General features: G+C 32.9%; 1 protein-coding gene and 1 long non-coding RNA gene across 2 annotated transcripts in view; one reads left to right on the top strand and one right to left on the bottom strand.

Annotated features, from left to right (window-relative positions):
• Positions 1-2,248, bottom strand: part of LOC137616744 (glutamate receptor ionotropic, delta-1-like) — a 28,153-nt gene extending 25,905 nt beyond the window's left edge. Inside the window, exon 1 of the mRNA XM_068346744.1 lies at positions 2,165-2,248. Coding sequence (XP_068202845.1) covers positions 2,165-2,248 — 84 coding nt within the window. The remainder of the gene's footprint in view (positions 1-2,164) is intronic.
• Positions 1-20,339, top strand: part of LOC137616157 (uncharacterized) — an 81,851-nt gene that overhangs the window by 38,763 nt on the left and 22,749 nt on the right. The gene's annotated exons all lie outside the window — the stretch shown is intronic.

The following is a 20,339-nucleotide window of genomic DNA, read 5'->3' as shown; positions in this document are numbered from 1 at the left end:
AAAGTTAGATACTTTTACTCTTTTTTTTTTTTATTGTACGGTAATTCACTTCTCTGTTACAGGCACAATTTTTATTGATAAGAAAACCCACTCCATTTTCTTTGTTCCTTTCGTGTCCTCTGAAGCAAAAGATATGACCCTCTTTTAACTCTGTATAAGATTCCCCAATTCTTCTAATTTTACTCAATCCTATTATATCATAATTTATTTCTTCAAGCTCTTCTAGTAACACAGAAAGATTATTCTTCCCTAGATAGAGTCCTGACATGTACGATGGAGGCTCAGTTTTATTTTATATTCCTTATATATATATATATATATATATATATATATATATATATATGTATATATATATATACATATAATTTATATATATATATATGTATATATATGTACTGTATATATATATATATATATATATATATATATATATATATATATATATATACATATATATATATATATATATATATATATATATATTATATATGTATATATGTACATATATATATATATATATATATATATATATATATATATATATATATATATATACATTGCTTTGCGAATAGAAAGAAATTTTCGTGATTTTTTTATGACCAATCGAGAAATTATCAAGTTTATGGAGTATTTTTTTGTTTGTGAGGTTTTCATCTTCATGCCTTATCACCAGAGTTTAAAAGCAAAGATAAATATCATAATCATCAACTAAAACATTAGACGACATTAAAAACATGAAAGCCGTTAAAAATTAAAAATGAAATTAGAAATGAAAAACAAATGATAGATATAATAAATCGTAAGTAGAAACACAGCAGACATAGAGAACTGATATCCCTAACTTCATCGATATTGGAAATAAGTTTATAGCAACAAATCAACATCGTTAATATGATTTTGGTAAATTCATCAAGTAGACTCTCTGGTATTTCAATAAAGTCAATTTGTACAAATTATAATTGGTCATATAGAAATCATCCCAAAATATGATTTTGCTACAATCTGCTGTCAGATGCCAGGAAATCGCATCTAATGGCGATTCCTCGTAAAGAAAGATTCTGTGGGTGTCCCCCTAACCCACTACCGTCAGTGCCTTTCCAATCTTTAGCCCTCACCTGATAAAAAGCTCCTACGCCCTTGGTACATGTAACAAGGCACTCTTTATAGAGGATTGATATCTATAATTGGGCTTATGATTAAGTAACAGCGTATTTGCTGCGGGCATGTTTATTTTTTGGTTAAATTTGGGATTTTTAATTCAATGGTTGTGTTCCAACTCTTTGCTTTTAGAATATTGGGATCTGCTCTATATATTTTTGTAATACATATTATCTATATTTTACATATAATTACCATATTTAAGGGCCTAAAAATCAGAATAAAAATAGTTTTATTTGCAATTATGAATTTTTGATGCTTTAATTAAAAAAAGAATGGCATGTTTTAGTAATCACACATTTCCCCAAATTTAAAGTATCCTAGTTTTTCTACTTCTTGTCAGAAGATGGCAGCACACATCCCTTGTTCCAATCGTGTGAATGATTGTATCCAATTGAAATAAAAGATAGATTGATACTAATGTAGAAATATGTGTGCCAGGTATAAATTATATTCGGTTCATATATTGTAAATATGATTAGCGCCCAAGCCCCCTCTCCACCCAAGCTAAGATTAAGTAGTGCTAGGCAATGGCTGCTGATGACTCAACAGATAGACCCATAGGCTCCCCCAACCTCCCATCCTTAGCTCACAAGGATGGGGAGGTTGCAGTGATCAAAGGAACTAACAAGTTTGAGTGGGACTTTAACCTCAGTCTGGCAATCACCTGGCAAGGACGTTCTGTAGAAATACTAAAACTTATCTCTCTTCTGACACCCTTTCTACAATATATCAGTCATCCTGACAGCATTAGGCAAGAGAAGGGAACTCGGTTTAGGGTAAACTGCAGGAGTCCGTGTTGAATTTTGGATTCGAAATTATACCCAGGAGTTGAAGCCATTCCAATTATTTATTTTAACGATACAAAGAAAAAAGAAAACCAATAAATCACGCTATGCCCTAACCCTGTTTGAAATAGATTAGTTCGTTATTTATCAAAGTAAAACAAGCATAATTTTCATGAATAAATACAGGTAGCAAAGTTGCCGAGTTGATAGATACTTACAATAAATGCAGTTATATTAGAGGATGTTCCTTGGCTGAATAAGAAAACCAAGACGGTCATACTGAGTACAGTGTGGAGAGACATTGTACGAAACTGAAGATGTCAGATGGGAAGAGTAAGGTGTGAACAGTGCCATGCTCTCGAGAAGACTGGCAAATGGCACGCACCCCAAAGGATGGCGTGATGAGAGGGATCAAATTTAAGAGCCAATGGTAACTCGTGTCGACTCTTGATTTGCCTCATACGTTCCTCGACCTTTTCGAAAATGTATTAAATCAATCAATGAGTCTTTTAAGAATCCGCCATCGACGACAAGAGTCGAAAACCAACGACATTACGATACTTTTTTTCTTATTCTATCATTTACCAATTGTTGTCGGTTAATAATTCAGAACATTTTTGTTCTACCACCGACGGATAAATTAACAGCTATTTTGGTAATAGTCACTACTTAAGAATAATCATTTAATCCAAAAGTCTTAGGAAAACATCTAAATTTATCATTATTCACTATAGAAGAATAACCATTTAATCCAAAAGTCTTGGGAAAACATCTAAATTTATCATTATTCACTATTTAAGAATAATCATTTAATCCAAAAGTCTTGGGAAAACATCTAAATTTATCATTATTCACTATTTAAGAATAATCATTTAATCCAAAAGTCTTAGGAAAACATCTAAATTTTTCATTGTTCACTATTTAAGAATAATCATTTAATCCAAAATTCTTTGGAAAACATCTAAATTTATCATTATTCACTATTTAAGAATAATCATTTAATCCAAAAGTCTTAGAAAAACATCTAAATTTATCGTTATTTGTGACCGATGTATTTGGAATCTTTAAACATATTTCAACACCACGAGGTCTTGAAAATATTCTACCGTCCAAGCGTTTTACAACATCAAAATCTGTTTGAAGAAAGTTAATAACATTGAAGAAGTTAAAGTACTACCCTTATAACTCGTAGCGTTGTCCACTCGGTATAGAATTATTTACTTATTAATGCAAAATTTGTATAGAATAAAAAATTGCATAAATAATGGGTGTATCATTATACAAATAAGAGACTTGCAATAAATGATACAGGAAGTAACAGGGAGCTTTAATGAGAGGGTGTTTGGTTATTTTCAATAAATTTTAGATCTAATTGGTTCTACCAAACATTGGCAATGAGAAATCCTATTTCATACACTATAACTCGATATATAACTATCTTTATGCAACTTTCTGTTTCCGTTATCAGGCTAGAAACAGAATAACTTTTTTTTTTTTTTTTTTTTTTTTTTTGCAATGATCTCATGATAAAGCCTGTTTCATCATCTCAGAATTTATTTGAGCTTACAAGTCTTACAGGAAAACAATGAACAAGTAAGACTATATGAGAGCAAAGCAAGCGTGAAGGGAACTTCAGGAAATTAAAGTGTAATTAGATTGCCAAAGAGAAAATTTGGAATGGCCGTATTTCAAAAATTTGAAACAATTGAAATTGAATTCTCTCTGTGTGGGACATTATCCTACTCAAAATCAATGAGAGATAGAGCGCAAACACTGAACCCCAAAAGCAGACAAAGGCCCAAAAACCCAATCAAGTAAAATCCATTAACTTATCTTTATTTGTAGATTGCATGCAATATGCATCCAAGCTTATTATCAATGAAATTTCGAAAACCTTTTAAACGCATAATTCATATGCAATTACAGTCGTTAGATATAAGACCAAATATTTTTATTCAAAATTATATTCACAATTTATTTATCAACGAGTGCATTTAAAATGAATTAGCAGAGTTATTTTACGTCTTGAATGGCACAATGAGCATTGAAATGTTTATACTAAATTCTTCTACCTCATAAGTCAAGATTCAGATTGGTAACCTAACAATGCCTTCTGTCGAATTATGAGCAATCTGTTGTTTGCTGATCGTATACGTTTTTTAAAAGATTACTGCTATTCCCATAAATTCGTAGACTTATAGGTAGTAGGGTGGCCAGGAAACCAGCCACCCGTTAAGATACTACCGCTAGAGAGTTATGGGGTCCTTTGACTGGCCAGACAGTACTACATTGAATCCTTCCCTCTGGTTACGGTTCATTTCCCCTTTATCTACACATTCACCGAATAATCTGGCCTATTCTTTACATATTCTCCTCTTTCTTCATACACCTTACAATACTAAGATCATCAAACAATTCTTTTTCTCTGCGCTGTAATTGTTCAGTGGCCACTTTCCTCTTGGCAAGGGTAGAAGAGACTCTTTAGTTATGGTAAGCAGCTCTTCTAGGAAAAGGATACTCCAAAATCAAACCATTGTTCTCTAGTCTTGGGAAGTGCCATAGCCTCGGTACCGTGGCCTTCCACTGTCTTGGGTTAGAGTTTTCTCGCTTGAGGGTACACTCGGGCACAGTATTCTATCTTAGTTCTCTTCCTCTTGTTTTGTTAATGTTTTTATAGTTTATATAGGAAATATTAATTTTAATGTTGTTAATCTTGAAATTTGTGTATATATTTCTGGTCAGGCTCAATTCTCCCCGTCATTCGGGTAGGGGAGAAGCAGTAGTCATACCCTGGTGAGAGGGTGTTGGATGTTCGTGTGTGTGCATATCTATCTAAATTTTTAGCCATCATTTATGGCGGGTTGCGTATACTAGTAAATGTATATATGTAATATAAAGAGTATGTATATATATATATATATATATATATATATATATATATATATATATATATGTAATGATTAGAATAGTAATATTACATGTTTAAAACAAATGACGTAATATGTCATGTTGGTTGGAAGAGCTGGCCGTGAGATTTGCTATGGTCGACTCAAATTGTATACAGGATGTAAGATGCTAAGTTGTCATTCTTTCTTAGTGTCAACACATTGTCTCTTCGTGTGAAAGTTTGTGACGTCACCGGATGCAGGTGTCTTCCGATTCCGTCACGTGGCTAAATTAAAGCAAGCATACGATATCTGTGATATCGATAATTTATTCAGTTCTTATCTAAACTTCACCAGAATTGGTCATGTGGACCAACACAGCTTCCTCCAGTGATGGAGATGTTTAACTCAGTTGTTTATATACAATAAAACTTAAAAACCACTAAGATGTGTTCAATAAACCATTTAAATACATCTGAAAACAACTCATACTCAAATGTGTGCTTAAGACAGTAGCACACCAATAAATGGTGGCAGCGCTTAAACTCAAAGACAGCGGTTAAACTCTAAGAATTAGAGAAATATCTTCAAGACTTCAAAATAAATAGCTGTAAAACCAGAGATATATCTTCAAGACTTCAACATAAAAGCTGTGAAACCAGAGAATGATCTTCAAGACTTCAAAATAAAACTATCTACAAGAATCTACAATTTTGACTAAGTCCAACGAAAATGCTAACACCAACATATGTTAGTATACAAATAGAATCTTCAATCAACATCCTAGGAAACCCAAGGACTGGCATTCAACTATTGCAAAACATATCCAGGAAGACCTACATTCTACAAGAAACTAGAACGAGACATCGCTAACAAAACATCAAGAGAGAGAGAGAGAGAGAGACGACTCGACTTCATATATAAGCTAAGTACAAAGATTTTGTATTCATTTCAGTTTGTGCAGTGAAGTGTAGTTATCACAAGTCGTTAGTCAATTATTACTGGGGTGAGTGAATTCCTAAACTTTGTTATAAGAAACTCCGAATTCTCATTTAGAATTTTTCTTTCTTTGTGCTAATTCCTTTTTCTTTCATAAACTCTTGGGGGGAAATGTATTGGGATTAGTAACATTGTTGGGGGAATTTTATTATACATATGCGTTTATGCAGTGGGCGTCTGTACTCATATAGATATTTTGATAGGATTGAAAGGGGTCAAAGAGATAAAAAAAAAAAAGAATACAGCAGTCATGGCTCCTCCTGTCAGCCCTACCCCTGGACCTAGTGGTGTAGGCCAGGCTAATCCTCCTCCAATTGTGACGCTTGTAAATGCCAGGTCAGCAATCCTTCCTTTTCAAGGCCGTGTCAACGGGTTCTTGCCACAAAATGTGGAGTCATGGATTTCATCCGTTGATGCCCATTTAAATGCCAAACAAATCGTAGATCCTTTTGTACAATTACAAGAAGCTAAAAGTTTTATAGATTTTTCTAAGGGGGATGCGAGTGCGTATTTAAGAGGTGTTTCATTTCAGGAAGCAGTTACTTGGGATGATTTCAAAGTTAGGTTACGCGCGATCTATGGGGGTGAGGAAGCTTTGGATGTAGTGTTAACGTTACGAAATACACTTAATCAAGCCACTATGAATCGGCTTAATGTTGTTGAGAGAGCAGCTCTCATAGCTGATAGGCTTAACGAATATCAGGACATTTTAGGTAATTCCACTTGGGTTACTAACGATAATATCTCCGTGAAAGATTTTTTACGATTAATGTATTTAACTTGCATGACACTTATGTTGCCTGAAGCTTTAGTGCGGTGCTTTGATAAGAAGTTAATGCCTGCAAGTACGGAATTGGATGTCTATAAACAGATAAAGAAGCACATGTCCAAGTGTCCAGATCTCGATCCCGTGTTAACTCAAGTTTTTGCTAAGAATGAAACAAAACCACAAACAGTGAACGTAATTAATAATCCAGTAGCGGGAGTGACGTGTTACAACTGCAAACGTCAAGGTCACATAAGCGCAGACTGTAGAACGAAATTTTGTTCAGTTCACAACACAGGATCACATTCTTATAGTCAATGTTACGCGCGTAAGACACAACAATATCCTAGAAATACACAGTCAATTCCACAGTCAGTTCCATATGGAAATAAAAAGAAAAATCCTCATTTTAACAATAAGAAGAAACAACAAAATGTCAATGCAGTTCAGAGTCCGAAACAAACAAACACTTCTTCAAATATCGCTGAGCCTGGGCCGTCAAACCAGACCTCGCAAAGTCAGCCTAATTTTCAGAATGTGCAGAGCAAAGCAAATACCACATAGTTAACTCTAGAGGGGAAGAGAGTGATGTTGGGTCAAGGTCATTTATGTCAACATCAATAGTATTGAATAATCAATTTAATGTTTTATCAGATAATTGTGAGACAATAGATTTTCCTATGAAACACACGGCCGAATTAAGTAAAACAGTGCATGCTCCCGTAGATTTGCAACGAATTCATACAATAATAAGCCAAAATGAGTTACGGCCAACCTTATATGCTGTAAATTTAGAACACAAATCCTTTACGTTATTTTTTGACTCTGGTAGTCCACGTAATATTATGGATTTGAAGACGCATCATTTGTTGTTTTCGAACTTTCCGATTGAAAAATCAGGAATCAGACTTTCAGGTATAGGAAATAATGAATTAAACGTCATAGGCATAACTCATATTCAGTTCAGAGTCGGTAATCGCACGTTTGCCGATACATTTGTTGTTGTGAAAAACATTAATATGTATCCAGCTGTAATTATAGGATACCCATCTATGGGAAATCAAAACATTATCTTAGCTCCTGCAAAGCACGGCGTGTATATCAAAGGGAAATTCTATAAGTCTTCTAATACTTTAAAGTCAGTTTTGGATAAAAAGGAGACGACAAATGTAACCGTAACGTACGTTGAAGAACCAATAACTTGTCTCACTAGTAAAGAAATAATACACGCGACCCAGCAGAATTCTCGTTCACCCGTAATATCATCTTGCACGCAATATATCGAACCAAACATACCTTCGAATTTAATAGTGCAAATAAAGAAAACACTACCGGGATCTGAAATATTAATCCTTTCCGATACTTTGAAAACCAACGGATTGTCTGTCACACAAGCTATTTATACAGTAGGCTCACATCAGCAATGTAATATCGAAGTCTGTAATCATTTAAATAACACTTTAGTAATTCACAAAAATCAACATATCTTGGATGTAGAAGTTTATAAACATCGTATTCTTACCGTTGCTGAAATCAATCACTCTAAATCAGTTGCGGATGAATCCCTTTTATGATCTATTAAAAATAAAATCAGAAAGGACATTCAAGACGAAGAAATTCAGCAGAAAATTTTTGAACTTTTAAATAAATATACAGATGTCTTTTCCACTACGGATGGATCCTTAGGGAAAACAGATGTGATCGAGCATCAAATAAGGTTAAAAGACAAACAGAAAATTATATATGTACCCTCGTACAGACTCCCTATGAAATTCCAGAATGAAATAAATGATGAAGTAGGTAAAATGTTAGAGGAAGGAGTCATTAGAAAATCAAATAGCCCTTATAATTTTCCTTTAATAGTTGTACCGAAAAAAGATCGAACATGGCGTATCTGCGTCGACTTTCGTCGTCTAAACGAGGAAACGATCCCTGATCGATTCCCAGTGCCATGTACTGACGATATTTTGTCTTTGTTAGGTCAGAATAAATATTTTACCAGTTTGGACTTACTTAAAGGCTTTCACCAGATATCATTAGAAGAAGATAGTATCCCATACACAGCCTTCAGCACAGCCAGGGGACATTATGAATTTTTACGGATGCCTTTTGGTTTACGTTGTGCTCCTATAACATTTACAAGAATGATTAACATAGTGTTTGGAGACTTGTTAGGGGATATATTGCATGCCTATATGGATGATCTTGTAATCTTTTCCAACACCTTAGAGGAACATCTACGTAAGTTAGAACTAGTACTACAGAGATTAAGACAACATAACTTAAGGGTAAAGATTAGTAAGTGTGAATTTTTCAAAACAGAATTAATATATTTGGGTTTCATGGTGTCAAGCCAAGGTCTTAAAGTAGTCCATGATAAGGTGTCGGCTATACGTAATTTTCCCATACCTACTAATGTCAAGGGAATACAGCAATTTCTGGGTTGTAGTGGATATTACAGGCGTTTTATACGCAACTATTCAATAATAGCCGCTCCTTTAACTGATCTTACGAAGAAGGGCGTAGATTTCATATGGTCTGAGCAACATCAACAGGCGTTTAATACTTTGAAAGATGAACTGTGTAGTTCTCCTATCTTAAAATTTCCTGACTTCGGTAAGGAATTCTTCATTGCAACAGACGCCTCAGACTTAGGAGTAGGAGGGGTATTGCTTCAGCAATATGATAAACAGTTTTTCCCGATAGCTTTCTATTCTCGAAAATTGAGAACTTCCGAAAGTAAGTATGCAGTAATAGACAAGGAAGGACTAGCTATTGTTAATTCGCTAGTGCATTTTAAGTTCATAATTTACGGTTATCCCGTTAAGGTTCTTACTGACCATAAACCACTAACAGAGTTCTTTAAAGGCTTCAATCACAGCCCTAAACGAACTCGGTGGCATTTAATCATTCAAGATTTTGGCGCAAGAATCGGGTATTTACCTGGGAAAGCAAATATCATTGCGGATGCATTATCACGCAACCCCGTGTCATCTTGTACGGAGTCTTTAGCTGAATTAATAGATATATCAACATCCATGCCTATTGTAAAAACAATATCTGAACAAGAAGATTTAGGCTGGAGTGCTGAATTGTTACAGACTGAGCAAAGAAAAAATCAGAAAATAGAAACAATTATAAATGCTTTGAAAGGCAATCATAAAGAAAAGGAATATATAAAGTATAAGCAGCAGAATTATGTAATCAAAGATAATATTCTGTGTAGGACTGTGACAAGGAAAACCCGCAATACACCACATGTAACTAACGACCAGGTAGTAGTACCAAACTCACTTGTTTCCACTGTCCTGAATTGGTTGCATTCAAATCCATTACATGGACACCCTGGGTTCTCATTAATGTCACAGAAAGCCAAATCATTGTTTTATTGGCATACAATGCTTACAGATATAAAAAGACACATAGCTAATTGTCGCACATGTCAGGAAAACAAAGGGCATACGAAAACACCTGTTAGCTTAGGAGCTTATCCTGTTCCCAATCAACCCTTTGAAAGAATACATTTAGATTTGTTAACAGGATTTTACGAGTCAGACAGAGGGAATAAGCACCTCTTAGTAATTATAGATGCTTTAACTCGATATACAGAACTAATAGCGCTTAAAACTAAAACTGCGATTGAATGCGCTAGGAAGTTTTACGAGTGTTACATTTGTAAACATGGAATTCCACACATGATAATCTCAGACTCGGGTGGTGAATTCAATAATCACTTTCTTACCTCATTGTGTGAATTCCTCAACATAAAGAAGGTTAATACCATGATATATCACCCAGAGTCTAATGGGCTAGTGGAAAGAGCAAATAGGAAGATATTAAATATATTGAGGGTAACACTAGGGGGATCAGACCCCAACTGGGATATTGCAATACCGGCGGCACTGAGTACTCTGAATCATTCATATCATATATCAATTAAAATGTCACCGCATGAAGCATTGTATGGTACCCCAGTTAGAACACCTTTCCATGTATTAACGCCTACAACTAATCTATCAAATCCTTTAAAGGAATGTATAAATGCAAGTATAAGTCGATATGATATCCTTCGAAAGAATTTAGAAGAATCACAAATCATAATGAAAAGGAATCATGATAAAATAGCGAAACCAACTAAAACATATACCGTGGGTGATAACATCTATATTCAAATCAATGTCAGAAAAGGGCTCAACTATAAACTAACACCTAAGTTTGAAGGCCCATTTAACATTTTGGAAACATTAACGGCCAATAGGTTTAGAATTCAAAACGTAGCCCAACCCACGGATGAGAGAATAGTACCATTGTCTCACATAAGAAATTAAAAAGAAGTGAGGAAAAATTTTAATTTTTGTAACTAAAAAGTTTTCTTTTTAATACAGGAGTAATTACATATATTTTTTCTCGTTACAGGTTTCCAAGATGAATTTTTTGTTGTTGGGAGTGATATTGTTCGCTCAGACATTTTTTTCGTATGGGATGAGTTCTAAGACTAAGAATATATATTTTAAATATGGCAATATAGTTGAAAGACAAGAAGACATTTTTATTACATCAACCAACGTAATTGTCGAAGTGCATATGCAAGCAATTTTTCTTCAAGAGAATGATGTCACTAGCTTAAGAACCGCCATTTCAAGGTTTTCTGCATCATTGGATGAGTTGCATAGGAGACATTTTCATTTGACTACTAAGAGTTTGCTTGGATCAACATTAAAAGTTGCAGAGATGCTATCTGATGACTTGAAAAATAAGACTGGAGAGACAGGATCTTTGGCTTATGACCTTTTGATGTGGACTGTAGGACACGAACAAAAAGAAAGACGGAATCCGTTCATTTATGCTGCATTAAGCATCTTTGGGTCTGTTGCAAGTTTAGGTTTAGGACTTTCCAATCGTCTTAAAATTAGTAATCAAAATAAGAAAATTGAGTTCTTGACTCATAAAGATGAATTGATTATGTCAGAACTAAGGGATCAGTTAGCTTCAATCAATAAAATTATGGATTTGTTAAATGAACATTCAGATAATATCGTTCAAATTATGGAAGTACAGGATTTGTTAGCAACATTAACGTATTATGATTCAAAGATAGATCACATACATAACAGAATTGCACATTTCATTGAGAAATCCAAGGATTATGTAGAAGCTATCACGTTAGCAACTAAAGGTGTATTGTCGCCCCATTTGTTGCCTATACGTTACTTAAAATTAGTTCTGGAGAACACTAGGGATAAACTAGGCTATGTTCCTTTGTTAGACGAACATAGGTTAGAATTTTATTACAGCCTAATTACAGTAAACGTAGATAATAACAAGGTTAGGATTACAATTCCCTTTGATTCTTCTGATGCCTGGCAATCTTACAGGATATCACCATTTCCGACTTTCATGACGAATCACTCAAATCCAGTAATATCCAGTTTGACAGGACACGTATTGATTTCCCCAGACAAGGAAACATATACGGTCATTAAAGACTTAAATCAATTAACTCACTGTTCAGACGCAATGGATAGAAAAATATGTACAGCTGACTCATTTGAATTCCGTAAAAACTTGATGGATTCATGCGAGTTAGGTATAGTGCTAGACGGTGCTCTCTCCCATACAAGTGAAAATTGTCTGGATAAGCTTTATCCCTTTGACAATAAAGAATTCAATTGCAGACTAAATAATGGCTCGTGGATACGATACGACAAGGACGGCTTCAATGTATCATGCCCTGACGGATCCACATCATTCAACCACATCTTCGTCGCAGCAGATGGCTGTATCGGGACTTCCCCGAATTCCATGGTGACTGGCCTACGGACAATCATCAGAGAACGAGCTTACTTCGCGAACTTCACGTGGACCTCTACAACGCCCGCACTTCCTCTCCCCTATAAAGGAAGTGTGGCGAAACGCTTAATGAAACTTACCGAAAAGGACCACCTGTCGCCGACTTACAAAGAGATTCTTCACCCTATATTACTAGCAGGTTTATTGGTAACGGCGTTGATTTTTATCGCCGTGAACATCCTTGTTTGGCGTAGGTTACGGCACAGCAAGCAGCTACAAAGGAACGAGTTGAATAGCCCTGACAATACCCCTTACCTGATCCAGTTCAAAGCTGTATGAGTGGCCACCTCATTCGCTAAGGGAGTAATTTGTCAGGATGATGTTTGTATGAAAAGCTGACTAGTACGCTAGTAATATGTAATTAAAGAAATTCTCTACATTTGCATTGTTAAAAATACATTTAAAAAAAAAAACATTTAAAAAAGTAAATAAAATAAAAAAGGATATAAATCATTTTTTTCTCTCGGCATCTAATAAAAATATATAAGCCGGAATGTTAAAAAAGACAAGAGAAAAAAAAAAAAAAAAAAAAGAAAAAAAATATATAAGATATATAACAGAATCTATGGGCATCTAATAAAATGTATCAGCCCTATATACAAATATATATATATATATATGTACGAAACCGTGGTACGTGTACGTACCAGGAATTTGTATTTGTGCACTAAAAATTGAGTATCTTGTTTCTGACAAAGGTAACAATTATTCTTTATCAAGTTACCGAATCATTTGTAAGTCAGAATTTGTTTTGTTTTTTGGTACCATGTAATCATTTGCTAGCAATGTACCATATATATGATCTTGGTTTTATCATGCATTTTTCTTTTTGCTTTGGTAATATCTTTTTTGTATGCATTATTGTTATTAATTTTGATGTGCCTATTTGGACATTCGTCCTCAGTTGGATATAGCTAGTTTTGAACAATGAATGATACGTATGTCCAGTCACACCTAATAACCATGTTTCGGCTTGTTGTTAAATTTTTGTAAAAAAATTGAGATAGCTGGCCGAGCTTATGTAATGATTAGAATAGTAATATTACATGTTTAAAACAAATGACGTAATATGTCATGTTGGTTGGAAGAGCTGGCCGTGAGATTTGCTATGGTCAACTCAAATTGTATACAGGATGTAAGATGCTAAGTTGTCATTCTTTCTTAGTGTCAACACATTGTCTCTTCGTGTGAAAGTTTGTGACGTCACCGGATGCAGGTGTCTTCCGATTCCGTCACGTGGCTAAATTAAAGCAAGCATACGATATCTGTGATATCGATAATTTATTCAGTTCTTATCTAAACTTCACCAGAATTGGTCATGTGGACCAACACAGCTTCCTCCAGTGATGGAGATGTTTAACTCAGTTGTTTATATACAATAAAACTTAAAAACCACTAAGATGTGTTCAATAAACCATTTAAATACATCTGAAAACAACTCATACTCAAATGTGTGCTTAAGACAGTAGCACACCAATATATATATATATATATATATATGTATATATACTGTATATATATATATATATATATATATATATATATATATATAAATATATATAAATATATATATATGTATATATATAAATATATACATATATATATATATATATATATATATATATATATATATATATATATATACACACACAGTAACGTCCATTCTTTCCACATAACTGGACCATCCCACAATAACCAGATTAATTCCTTGATTAACAGTAAATGTTTTACCACTCATATCCGAAATTCTAACGCTATCAACTCCTCTTACACAACATGATGTACTCAAACAGCTAAATTCCAACAGCTTCGCCTTATTTTTTTAAAACTCGCTCACAGCTTCTGCACCTCACTGCCATAAAGGGAAGTTAGCTCAACTATACTTTCATATGCCTGATACCTTTCCTTACTTCTGTTTTGTGAATGAGTTTGCTATAATTTTTTCAATTTTTTACATATTTTCTCTCATTCCCCTAGCCACAGTCTAGCGTCTATATTACCATCCGATGCTCCATCTTCCGGGCTTCCAGACACATACACACACACATTTTAATTGACAAAGACATCAATTTTGATGTCTTAAAATTATATTGTACACATTATTGAGATATGATTCTTTATTATACACTAAATCTATTCTATAGAAATGTGTTTTCTGAGCAAAATAAAAGATCTAGCATTGGGCCCTGTTCGATGTTTTTTTTTTTTGTTTTTTTTTTTTTTTTTTTTTTTTTTTTTTTTTTTTTTTTTTTGTTTTCTGAGATTATACAACCGACGTCGTCAATGATAAATTGATAAAAACGTCAATGATAAATTGATAAAAACGTCAATTTCGACGTCTTAAAATTATATTTTAGACATTTTTATCGAGATGAGGGTTCTTTAGTGGATAGGTGTTTTCTTAGGAAAACTAAAGATCTGACATTAGCCATTTCATATTGAATTTCTGACTTGATTAATGTATTGTACATTATATGTATTGCATAGAAGGGCGTATTCTGGGGAAAACCAAAGATCTGACATTGTCCCATTCATAAAAACACACAAACAGGGGCAAAAACATAACTTCCTTCCAACTTCGTTGGTGGAGGTAATAAATTTCTGACTTGACTCGCAAACAGGTCCGATATTTCCAAATTGTTTCATAAATTAAGAGAAGTTCTAACGAAATGGAATCTTTATTACGATACTATGAATAAATGCAGAATGTTTAATTGATTACAGATTTGGCATGTAATGAACAACCAAGTGCAGTACAGTGGACTTTTTAAATTGACTGTATAGAGGAGTCGATATTCGTGCTCTGTTCTGTAACTACAATTTGATGTCTGATTGATTCTCTTGGGGAATATTTAGCGTATTCGTGACGGAAAATTCTTTTTTTTTTTTTTTTTTTTTTTTCTTTTTTTTTTTAAACCATCAACGTGTTCTGCGATTTTGCTACTAGTTGATGATATGAATTTTCCATTCCAGAAGGTCTTCAACTTACAAACTTAATAGGTTCCAAGAAGCTGTTTATAAGTCGAATGGTTTGTAAGTCGAATTTTGTCCTAGGGTAGGCCTAACCTAAATTCCATGCCTATGATTTCCAGCTACAAAAGTCAAGAAATGGTTGGGTTTCATACGAAATAGATATTAGGTTATTATAAATGTTGTTTTGCTGCTTGTCTTTATTATCGGTTGGATTTGTGCTTGTATCTCCGAATGTTTTAATTATTATTATTATTATTATTATTATTATTATTATTATTATTATTATTATTATTAGCCAAGCTACAAACCTAGTTGGAAAAGCAAGATGCTAAAAGCCCAAGGGCTCCAACAGGGAAAAATAGCCCAGTGAGGAAAGGAAATAAGGAAATAAATAAATGATGAAAATAAATTAACAACATATCATTCTAAAATTAGTAACAGCGTCAAAACAGATATGTCCTATATAAACTTTTAACAACGTCAAAAACAGATATGTCATATATAAACTATAAAAAGACTCATGTCAGCCTGTTCAACATAAAAACATTTGCTGCAACTTTGACCTTTTGAAGTTCTACTCATTCAACTACCCGATTAGGAAGATCATTCCACAACTTGGTAACAGCTGGAATAAAACTTCTAGAATACTGTGTAGTATTGACCCTCATGATGGAGAAGGCCTGGCTATTAGAATTAACTGCCTCCCTAGTATTACGAACAGGATAATATTGTCGAATGTTTGAAAGTTTGGGACTCTCTGTACTTCAGTTAAGTTTGCCGAGAAATTTCGTCGACTGAAACTCTGTACTTATGATTTACTTAAAATGCTTTGCTTGTTCGGGGTTTAAACAAATGAACATATCGTGTATGAATGCTGAACATAGTCCTTACTTTATTACTTATAATAGCGTTCTTCTAGGAGAAGGACATTCCAAAATCAAACCATTATTCTCTAGTCATGGGTAGTGCCACAGCCTCTGTACCATGGTCTTCCACTGTCTTGGGTTAGAGTTCTCTTGCTTGAGGGTACACTCAGGCACACTATTCTATCTGATTTCTCTTCCTCTTGTTTTGTTAAAGTTTTTATAGTTTATATAGGAGATATTTATGTTGTTACTGTTAAAATATTTTATTTTTCCTTGTTTCCTTTCCTCACTGGGATATTTTCCCCGTTGAGGACCCCTGGGCTTATAGCATCCTGCTTTTCCAACTTGGGTTTTAGCTTAGCAAATAATAATAATAATAATAATAATAATAATAATAATAATAATAATAATAATAATAATAATAATAATAATAATAATAAACCTGTGCTGTGACAAAGCACTCATCATTATTATCGTAATCAAAACTTAATAATCCCATTTGCCTCTGAATATTTAAGCTCTACTTCAAGATATAAAGATATACTCGGGCACACTATTCTATCTTATTTCTCTTGTTTTTTTTTATTTTGTGTATGAAAGATCTAATTTAATGTTGTTACTGATCATAAAATATTTCAATTGTTCATTTCTTCTCTTTTAGTTTAATATTTCTTTTCCTCACTCGGCTATTTTTTCCTATTGGAGCCCTTGGGCTTATAATATCCTGCTTTTCAAGCTAGGGTTGTAGCTTAGTTTTTAATATTAATATTAATAATAATAATAGTAATAATAATAATCATAATAATAATATTGATATTATTATTATTATTATTATTATTATTTTATTTTATTATTTTATTATTTTATTATTTTATTATTTTATTATTTTATTATTTTATTATTTTATTATTTTATTGTTTTATTATTTTATTGTTATATTTTATTATTTTCTTATTTTATTATTTTATTATTACTTTATTTTTATTTTATTTTTATTATTATTATTATTTTATTTTTTTTATTATTATTATTTTATTTTTGTTATTATTGTTATTTTATTTTTATTTATTTTTATATTATTTTGATTTTATTATTATTATTATTTTATTACTTTATTTTTATTATTATTTTATTATTTTATTTTTATTATATTTTATTTTTATTATTATTTTATTATTTTATTATTATTAATATTTTGTTATTCTATTTTTATTAATATTTTGTTATTTTATTTTTATTATTTTATTATCTTATTATTATTATTATTATTATTATTATTATTATTATTATTATTATTATTATTATTATTATTGTTATTATTATTATTATTATTATTATTATTATTATTGTTATTATTATTATTATTATTATTATTATTAAATACCGTCTTCTTGAATGGAGAAGAGAAAAATGTCCGGGAAATCTGTCCATAGAGTGGGTGATTCCAAAATGTCTCCAGGAATTAGGGAGTCTCCGGAGGGCTCCGGTCTCCTATATTGCATCGATGATTATTATTATTATTATTATTATTATTATTATTATTATTATTATTATTATTATTTTTATTTATTATTTATTATTTATTATTCATTATTTATTATTTATTACTTATTATTATTATTATTATTATTATTATTATTATTATTATTATTATTATTATTTATTAAACACCATCTTCTGAATGGAGAGGAGAGAAATGTACGAGAAATCAGACCGTAGAGTTGGTGATTCCAAAAAGTCTGCAGGAATTTGAAAGTCTCCGAGGGCTCCGGACTCCTATATTGCATCGATGATGATGATGATGACTATTATTATTATTATTATTATTATTATTATTATTATTATTATTATTATTAGTTATTATTTATTATCTATTATTTATTATTTATACACCATCTTCTGAATAGTGAGGAGAGAAATGTCTGGTAAATCTGTCGATGGAGTTCGTGATTCCAAAATTTCTCCAGGAATTTGAAAGTCTCTTGAAGGATCGTTTAGCGGCAACAACCATTTCCTCAAAATAATGCTGATACAGGCCCGGGATCTGTATTATTGAATATGGCTTTCAAAGTGAACGAAGCGATTTCAGTGTTTATGGATACCATTGGAAACCTTAAAGGAAGACTCGACTGGCCTCAAAAGGTAGGTTCGGCCCTTCTGGAGCAGAATCTTGCATGCTAGGACATGACATTACAACTTCAGGGACAGCTGCGATCTCTCCCGGAATCGTGGGTCTTTAAATGGTTTTCATGGCTACTCCCAGAGGCTTTGAAGACTGACGTGCAGTCGCCTCTCAGGATGGATTCCTCGGCAGGTGGCTGCAGCGGTGTCCTTGTATTGGGGGCTTGTGGAAAGCCCGCGAGGAACTACAGCGCTGCGAACTTGGATTGCAACAGATGGAGAGAGAAGCATTAAGATTCAAAGATGAATTGAAATCAACTTGGTTCGTTGGCAAGCTTCTCTCCGAATTTGACTTTGGAGAAAGGAAGGAAGAAGCCCTTTCGAATGGCAACAAGAACTTTTACATCGGCATGGCTGCTGCTTCCGTCATACTTGGCGGAATTATGCTCGCTAGAAGGAGGAGGGCTGCAGAAGATGTGGACAACAGCTCTTTGGAAGAATATGTTCCAGAAATGGAACATAGATGCAAAGATCTGTTGGACGGAAAAGAACTCAAAATGAAAGACGAGGATCGGACTACTTTCTTGAAAAATCTCGAGGATGAAAATGATAAGTGACGAGAACACATTAAAGAAATGGGAAGAATAGTAGAAATGAATGAATATCTGCAAAGTGATTGCACCGAAAAAGACCTTTAGTTGAAGGAACATGAAAATTTGATGGAAATGATCAGAAATGAAAATGAAGTGATGAAGAAAGAACAAAATGAGAGAAAAGAACGAGTAAAGGAATTGAAAAATGAAGTTTTTAAATTGAAGGCATAAAAGGCTAATCTGGAATTTGAATGCGTCGAAAAAGATTTGATGGAATCTTTCTAAAATGAAAAGGAAGTAGTGAAGTAAGACCTAAATGAGAAAGTAAAGGAATTGAAAAATGAAGTTTGTGAATTGAAGGCATAAAAGGTTAATATGGAATCTGAATGCGTCGAAAAAGACCTTCAGATGAAGGAATATGAAAATTTGATGGAATCTTTCTAAAATGAAAAGGAAGTAGTGAAGTAAGACCTAAATGAGAAAGTAAAGGAATTGAAAAAGGAAGTTTGAGAATTGAAGGCATAAAAGGTTAATATGGAATCTGAATGCATCGAAAAAGACCTTCAGATGAAGGAACAGGAAAATTTGATGGAATCTTTCTAAAATGAAAAGGAAGTAGTGAAGTAAGATCTAAATGAGAAAGTAAAGGAATTGAAAAATGAAGTTTGAGAATTGAAGGCATAAAAGGTTAATATGGAATCTGAATGCGTCGAAAAAGACCTTCAGATGAAGGAATATGAAAATTTGATGGAATCTTTCTAAAATGAAAAGGAAGTAGTGAAGTAAGACCTAAATGAGAAAGTAAAGGAATTGAAAAAGGAAGTTTGAGAATTGAAGGCATAAAAGGTTAATATGGAATCTGAATGCATCGAAAAAGACCTTCAGATGAAGGCACAGGAAAATTTGATGGAATCTTTCTAAAATGAAAAGGAAGTAGTGAAGTAAGACCTAAATGAGAAAGTAAAGGAATTGAAAAAGGAAGTTTGAGAATTGAAGGCATAAAAGGCTAATCTAGAATTTGAATGCGTCGAAAAAGACCTTCAGATGAAGGAACAGGAAAATTTGATGGAATCTCTCAAAAATGAAAAGGAAATAGTGAAGTAAGACCTAAATGAGAAAGTAAAGGAATTGAAAAATGAAGTTTTTAAATTGAAGGCATAAAAGGCTAATCTAGAATTTGAATGCGTCGAAAAAGACCTTCAGATGAAGGAATATGAAAATTTGATGGAATCTTTCTAAAATGAAAAGGAAGTAGTGAAGTAAGACCTAAATGAGAAAGTAAAGGAATTGAAAAAGGAAGTTTGAGAATTGAAGGCATAAAAGGCTAATCTAGAATTTGA

Source organism: Palaemon carinicauda, chromosome 22 (genome assembly GCF_036898095.1).
Source record: "Palaemon carinicauda isolate YSFRI2023 chromosome 22, ASM3689809v2, whole genome shotgun sequence".
NCBI classification, from domain to species: domain Eukaryota; kingdom Metazoa; phylum Arthropoda; class Malacostraca; order Decapoda; family Palaemonidae; genus Palaemon; species Palaemon carinicauda.
This window is presented reverse-complemented; position numbering and strand designations above follow the sequence as displayed.